The sequence below is a fragment of the Pinus tabuliformis genome, chromosome 5_2 (assembly GCF_031772625.1).
Source record: "Pinus tabuliformis cultivar Carrire ecotype Pingquan chromosome 5_2, CPIR1, whole genome shotgun sequence".
Taxonomy (NCBI): domain Eukaryota; kingdom Viridiplantae; phylum Streptophyta; class Pinopsida; order Pinales; family Pinaceae; genus Pinus; species Pinus tabuliformis.
In genome coordinates, this window is record NC_142306.1 from 405,797,652 (window position 1) to 405,805,830 (window position 8,179).

Below are 8,179 nucleotides of genomic sequence, written 5' to 3' on the forward strand. Positions count from 1 at the left end.
GCAAACTCACCATTAATGTCAATGAGTGCCAAGGTACCCAAGTACATCTTGCGAAGTGCGAATGAATGAGCTGATGTCGAGCCACTTGCAAGATCCAACAAACAAGGGACATTAATGTATTCCCATTGTTCATTGGCGAGAAGACTTGCCATTAAGGCATGCAAGCCTCAAGGTACTAATAATGACTCTAGTCTTTATCCCAGATAAGGTGCTGAGGTCGATGGGTCAAGACTTGTTGAAAGGTGGGCCTTAAGGAATCCCACATCAGTCAACGCGAGTTTGTACAAATGATTGGTAGGACTATAGATACAAGATGGTATGGCCAAACAGTTTTTATGGTAAGGAAAGCAAGGCAATGTAGAGAGATGGATGGTTTATTCATGAGGCAAAAAGATGAACTGAAAGGTAGGCAAAAATGTATGCGACTCAGAAAAGTAGACATGTATGAAGTCATGATGGATAAGGAAATGAATCAATGGACTTTGACATGGATGATTGATGAGGCTTTGAAGGAGAATTGTGGGTAACATATCATGACGCAAAAGATTTATGTGAAGTGACAAATGTCACGACATATTTAATTAACTCCTTCAAGCTTCAATGATGAATGTGATTTATCGAGATCACATCTGCATGAACTTGGATCTTCGCGCGCATGTAAAAGCTTAGTACAAATCCTGCATGAAAACTTTAAGAGCTCTTTGAAAGATATAAAATGCAATAATGAGTGTTAGTGTCAGTCTTTCCAGCCTTCCTCCAGTGATCAAATATGCTCTTACAAAGTGATTTTGAAGTGTCAAGGTCAAATTTTGTCATTTCAGTGAGTCTTCAACCAAAATTTGGTCACTAGGCATTAGGCCTAGGGTTTGCCCAAATGTCAGTCTATGTCATCATTCAGCTGAGTGTATCATCATTCAGAGGGTTTTCATTATCATGTCAATGTCTAATGAGTCATTTCACACCTTGTTCATGCTTCAGTTGTGCCTAGGCAAGCTCATTTCCCTCTCCTAGGGTTTTGAAGCCAATTTCTCTTGGGCGGCTAAATAATCGGCAAAACTCATATCCTGATCTTCATACACCTTCCCCTATCCTTAAAGTACCTTATCAAACACTTCCCATCCCTTAGATCCGCCAAATTCCTCATTTTTGCACAAACCCTAGTTTCTAGCTACAACTTGGCAATTTTCTAGGTTTGACCTATGTTTTGCCCTTTTCGACCCCTTCCCCTCACTCAATCTCTGAGATTCCACTTTCCCCTACTTCCTAACATCCCTCCCCACTCCCAGAAATTTCCCCAAGAATTTAGAAGCCCCCTATCCCCTTCATTTCGCTCCATTTCGGCAAAATTCCTTGTTTCACACATCGGGACAAGTTACACTCAAATGATGTTTCAGAGCAATAAAAGATGAACTTTGGAAAACTGAGAGAGGTTTTTTTCCATAACATGCCAAAGAAGAAAAACCTCCTTCACTTTTTACACAGGTGTCATGGTTTGAGAGAAATGTCAAAAATACCGGCGAGAACGAAGGTGCTCCAAGGACGGTTGGCCAAAGCACAAAAACGAAGGAAAACGCCCGATCCACTCCAAATTTTGGCCAAAGCCTCTTTGATTGAGCATGGTACTTGATTGGGGACTCCCAGCCCAAATTTCAAGAAATTTGGAGAAAATTTTGTCATTTGTGAATTTTTTGTACAATTTTACAGGTTTTGGCCATTGGAGTGGTCTCACCCCGCGCGCGACCACTCGGGAGGACTGCTCAGAATCACAAAAAGTTGACATTTTTGGAAAGGGCATGCAAAAACTAGAATTACCTATACTTGGGGTCAACTTGATTTTGAGATTTGGGCCTCCAAAAGCTCAAAATACATCAAAATTTTGACTTTCTGCCCACTTTTTGAGTTGCAGAAAGTGACCTTGGGAGAATTGACTTTTGAGGGGTCAAATCAACTCCAAATCCAGAAATTCCACTTGGGATGGAAAGTAGACACACAGAGCTTTCCAATGAGCCACCTTGCACTTGATTTGGATAACTGGAACCCACACAAAAAGTGCTGCAAAGGGGCGCGACCACTCGAGCAGGGGGCGCGACCACTCGAGCTAAAATTGCCAGTTTTGACTTTTCAGGCCTGCAAACTCTGTTTTTACTATGGTTGACTCTTAATGCTTGTAAATGATGGATGTATGGATAATTTTCATGGCACATTGATAGGTTTAATATCTCTTAACCCTTCTAGAAGCTTCCTTGATGTAAATAGTGAATATTTAATGCATGGATGAGTTAGCTAAGTTTTAGAGGCAAGTTGTTTTGACTGCCTATTATCTAGTGCTAAGTTTAGAATTAGTTCAAACTGCTCCTAGGAAGCTGAGCTCGACCCCTAGAGGTGGGGAAAGGAGTTAGATGGTCTATATTATGCCTTCTCTTGCTCATTTTCATGGTTGGACTCTTGAGGGAGAAGCTCTATTGTATATTTTACTTGTATCTCTGCAATTTGAGGAAAAGGAAGGCCAGGGTTTTGCAGACATCATTGTGGATTCTTGTGGATTATTGTGTTGATGGTGTGTTTCCTACTTGTCATTGTAAGTGTGTTTATGTGTTCCATCTCTTATTCTATTGCTGCTAATTAAACAAAAGAAGTGATAAAGTTTGAATTCATGCATGCCATGCTCAGCTTTCAATTTTGTTTAATATTTATGTTTTCCACTGTCTAAAGAGGATTCAAAGTCATTGTTTTCCCTCTTTAGCTCCCTCTCTTTCCTCCTTGATCATCCATCTCAGCTTAAGGCATCAGCGCAAACTCCTTCCTTGCCCCAAAGACCCACCTGCAAAAACTGAGCTCAATCCCCACACCCTGAATTGCACTCCCTCCAATTGCCACCAAAAACCCCAAAAACTTTAAATCAACCCTCCTTATCAGTTTACTAGCCTAATATCAGTGTTCCTAATTGGGTCAGCTCATCCTATTGAAAGATCTACCGAGTTTGACCGGAGAGAGCCTTCTCATACCCCGTAGGGCTAGCTACGAGGTGAAATGGTTTGATGTTGCCTTGAAGGTTTACCTTCCTCAGCCTAGGGTGAAATCTCAAGCGCTAACAATGAGTATGAATGCTTCGCAACCAAAATAAAATGAAATGAATTTTTTACCTGTTGCCTTTGCGTGCTAGTTCCTAACTTTAACAAGACAAGTTAGCATAAAATGTTTTCAGTTGTTATGAAATGTCCATTTGCAATTTTTTTGAAATATTTTTTTTTTTATTTTTATTTGTTTTTTTTTTAATTGTTTTAATTTTTTTTTTTAATTAAATTTTTTATGGTTTTGGTTTTTTTTTTTTTTTGAATTTTTATTTATTAATTTTTTTTTTATTTTTCATTTTTTTTTTACAAGCAAAGGAAAACCCTGTTCTTGAACATTAAATTAAACACTGGAACCTTGTTCTTGAAGATTAAATGCAGTTAAAAAATGGAGAGCAGTGACTATTTCAACACAAAATTATTGTTCAGATTACAATCTGCAGGAGCAACTAAAGCCACCATGTCGATTGCTCCATCCACTATTTGTATCGTTATATTATACTTTACGTACCAAATTTCCAGTGTAAACTAACATAAAGAAACTCGCTAATCTGCCTACTGTTTCGCCTTATGCTGCGAAGTAGTTGGCATTTTTAACGAGATAAAACTAGAGCCCTTTGCTGGTCGAGCCGAATCATCCTATTCCCTCTCCCTCACCAAATTATTAATCATCTTTAATAGAGGTAAAGTACCCTTTGCCATGATCTCTATCCTGCATGAGTTGGAGGCATGGGCAAATAAAGCCAGCCCGAAGACAACAAGGTCAGGGAGAAACAACCTCAAGGACAGAAAACCATGCCAATAATAGGGTTCCAAGTCAAAGAAGGCATTGAAGAATCTCCTCGTCCCTTCCAAATCCAACTTCAGCAGAATATCCATTCCAAAGCAGAAGAATTCTCTCTGCCGTCTCCTATCCATGGGCCACAAATCCTTCCAAACCTCGGCCGATAGCTCGTCTCCAGTAATTCTTTTTCCAGACCCAAGACATTTAACAATTGAGCTGGCTAAAACCGGAGCTGCAGCCAAAGTTCTCGCCACCATGTATCCAGTTGATGGATGCACCATTCCTGCAGTTCCTCCTATTCCCAATATTCTTTGAGGAATCACAGGCAATGGACCTCCCATGGGGATAACACATATTTCATCCTCTTCTATGCTCTTCACCTGAATCCCCAGATGCTTTAATCTAGCCACCATCCTTTTCTGGATCTCCTCCACAGAAACACCAGGCCTTGCAACAAGAGATGTCTCCTCCAAGAAAATTCTAGTAGGTGAGAAGGGCATTGCATATAAAAAAGTCGGAATCTTCTTGTTGTTGCTCCTGAGCACCGCTTCATTGCTAAGATGAGAATCTCTCCAGTCCATAAAGACCATTTTGTCCACATCAAATGGATGACCATCAACCTCCGCCAAGATCCCATATGCCACCTGATACCCAGGATCATAGGGCTTGTCGTACTCAACCAAACAGCGTGAAAATCCCGTGGCATCCAGCACCACAGATGCTTGCAGTGTAACCCCATCACTACACGAAACAAGAGTCCGTGAAGCCTCATGGATCACATTTCTAACTTTGGATTGGTGAAACTGAACACCATTGGATATGCACTTCCTCATCATCTTTGATTTCAGCAGCCTTCTATTGACTCTACCATAGGGCCTGTCTAAAAATTTCTTGGTCTTATCATCTATATAAACAACAGCACCTGACCATGTTGTATCCAGGCAATCTAGGAGGTCCATGGTCTCAAATTCATCCACCCACACGCCATAATTGTTGGGCCAAATGCTCCGCGGAGATGGGTCTATGCAACACACCGAAATTCCTGCTTCTGAGACCTGTTGGGCAACAGCAAGCCCTGCCGGGCCACTCCCAACAACCACCAAGTCCACAGGCAACTGCTTGGATGGATCATATTCGGGAAGCTCAAACTCAAGGCTCTCCTTCTTGGCCTCTGGAACGAGCTCCAGCAGGGTGCTTCTCGCTTTCACTACACATGCTGTTTTTCTTCTACTGAATAAAACACTACTACTACTTCCACACTTTTTAAGTCTGAAAAGACGAGGAAAAACCCTATGCTGGCTATGTTTGTGTGTATCTGTGGAACGTACCTGAAATGAATTAAATGAATGCAGTCCATTGTGTAATCTGAGAATGGTGTCCATAACTTCTTCCTTAATTGCTTTCAGCTCTGGAACTTGCATAATCTGCCCACGCATTAAGGTCGGTCAAGCAGAGCATGAGCCATGACGGAATTGGATGTGAACAAATCTGAAAGAAGATGAATATGGAAAAGTTGGAATTCAATGAGGACAATTATTGGAGTTTGTGTTGAGTGGAGGGTGGAAATGTGAGCATCTTCAACAAGCCACTCGATTCCCATCTAATCCAGGCCAGGTAAGTGGTTCCGGTTGAACAGGTGCCTCTGATAAATGCCCCTCTATAGCGATCGGTTATAACAATAACGATAATAGTGGCTTTCCCTGTCGGTGGAAGTGTTTATTTTTATTTTTGGAACATGATAATAGCGCACTATCTCATGATAATAGCCAGCAGTTAAATCGAATTTTCCCACAATTAGTAAAGAAATCAAGATCCGTTTGGCCAAGAGCGCTGAGTTGTCTTGGAGATGACGGTGGATAAGCAGCATCTAATACCTCGTTTCATTTCATAAAATTGAGTTTCGCCTCCACCAACATTCTGCTCCTCTTCTCTCCAGCTCTAAGAGTTGTTGCAGCAACACTGCTGCTCCGTTTGCTAACCTGTGTTTGCATGAACCAGGTGATCTGTTCGACAGATAGTCTGAGCAAGAAGGGCTGCATATTCTCGATGTGCAAAGTTGCAGGAATCACAAGAGCTCCATAAGCATACACGCCCTCCAAACATGCATTGATGGAGTAGCAGAGCTTGGTTGAATAGCGCAGAGAATTTTTTTTTTTTTTTTGCAGGTTTAAAGAGGCGGAACGAGAACATAAATCTAATTGCAACTCGTAATGCAAATTTCTCCAGGGCGAATAACTTCGGGCCTTTGGTTTTTTTCAATGCCATATGGGATTTTGTATGTTTGTTTTTATATGATTCGACCTCTTTATTGTTTTATTCATTGTTTGTATGAAAGGTTTTGATTTTTTTTCTTTATTTATGTTATTGTGTTAAAAACTAAAAAAAATGAAATTTGATTCTAAAATATTTTTATGGATACATAAAAAAATAAAAAAAAATTAAACTAAATTAAAATTATTTTTTTGAAACTAAAATTGTTTTATTTTGTTTTGTGTTAAAAAACTACAAAAAGGAAAAAGAAATTAATTGTTTTATTTATTTATATTGTATTGTTATTAAAAACTAAAAAATAAAAAATAAAAAAAAATTATTTTGTATTGTTTTCTTTTAAACTAAAATTTAAATTTCTTTTCCAATTAAGAAATTAAATTTATTTATGATGATTTTATTTTTACAAATTGAATTTCATTCCTAATTTTTTTATATTGCTTTAAAATTGAAATCTTCTAACCCTAAAACAACCTAGGATATTTGATTGACTTAAGATGATTTTTTTTAGCAAATGGAGACAACTATATTGCAAACCCTGAAAACATTTATAAACATTCTACTTTCTGATCCTCGAGATCGTGTGAAAACGCGGGAGGAGAGCATACTTATTCGAAACATAAAATATGATCCTACCTACTCTATGCTAATTTAAAATTACAAACTATTACGTGTAATTAAATTTCCAGTGTAACCATTCACGCAATAGTAGTAAAAAGATATTCATTTTCAATTTCAAAATTTTAAATTGAAAATATACAAGGATAATCGAATCTAGTTTTTGTGAGTATGATCTAATGAAATAAAAACAAAATTGATCTAACCTCGTACTTGTTTGAAACCATCGAAACCACTTGTCGATAAGGCTTTCATAGGCGTGATTTCCACTCTGATTCAGATCATGCTGCAACTTCTCTTCGTCCTCCTCATTCTCCTGTTCAAATAATTGTTCATCATTAGATATACAGGATGATTCTTCAAATGTTAATTCATTGTTTTCTTCTAGAGGAGTAGTTAAGATTTTGGCTGCTGTCAAGATCTCTTCTTCGCAAGAAGAGGAGATCCTAACACTTGCTAGGATCTTAGCGAGTTGTTCCAAACTTATACTCATCGTTTTTATTGTGTTTTTGTTTTTATTTTAGTGAATGGGGGGTTTTTTTATTTGTGTTCTATTTCTATGTTTTCTATATGAGAATAAACTTAAATGAAAATTCCTAAATGCAACTAACCCTAAATGATCCTAAATACAAATTCTTCCTAAACAATCTTCTTAACTAGCTTACATCTAAGTTTGCTTCCCCGGCAACGGTGCCAAAATTTTGGGCGATTTAGTTGTCTGCTAAATCCCTGTCATTTAATTTATCAATCCGGGGAATCGTAAACTTAGAAGCAAACCAAAATATATGGGACCTTAGATGAAACAGGTATAGGAAGTTTGTTTAGAATGGAAAGGCATATTGCAAATCTAAACTATCAGATCTATTTTATGAAAGCATAAAAAATGTTTGATCAATGGAATTATTTTACTTTAGAAGATAGAGAAGAGTCTCTTGTTCAAGAGTCCTGATTGTCCTTCTACAATCTTCCTATAATAACATTACCAAACACCTACAAAAGCAAGAAAGAAAGCATATAAATGAAAGCAAGTAAATATTGTTTTCAATTCAATTCTTAGCTCATGGAGAAGGGTCTCCTAACTTAGGAGGACTTGATTGCCCTTCTCACATAAAAACTATATACTGAAAGGGAATCAATATTCACATAAATGTAATCTAGGAAATCATATGAGAAAGTAAATCTTATTTCAATTTAATCTAGCTCATGGAGAAGAGACTCCTAACTTAGGAGTTCCTGGCTGTCCTTCTCACATAAAAACTAGCTATTGAAAGGAGATCAACCTTCACACAACAAAACATGGCCACAACATGAATTCATACTAATATTATCTACAAGTATTTACAAGAAAGAAATAAGATGAACATCATAATTAAAATTAGTATATTCACAACATTACTTTACAACAAAGTGTACTTATCTCAGTATGGGGATCCTTCCA

General features: G+C 38.0%; 1 protein-coding gene across 1 annotated transcript; it reads right to left on the reverse strand.

Moving 5' to 3' along the window:
* Window positions 1-3,447: 3,447 nt before the first annotated feature.
* Window positions 3,448-5,504, reverse strand: LOC149159242 (lycopene beta cyclase, chloroplastic/chromoplastic-like). The gene has a single exon (XM_089436432.1). The coding sequence runs from the start codon at window positions 5,289-5,291 to the stop codon at window positions 3,711-3,713; it is 1,581 nt and encodes a 526-aa protein (XP_089292558.1). The 5' UTR covers window positions 5,292-5,504; the 3' UTR covers window positions 3,448-3,710.
* Between the last annotated feature and the right edge of the window lie 2,675 nt (window positions 5,505-8,179).

Bases quoted from the DNA above. Each gene is read 5' to 3' on its own strand.
- LOC149159242 (XM_089436432.1), bottom strand. From the start codon at position 5,291: ATGCGTGGGCAGATTATGCAAGTTCCAGAGCTGAAAGCAATTAAGGAA.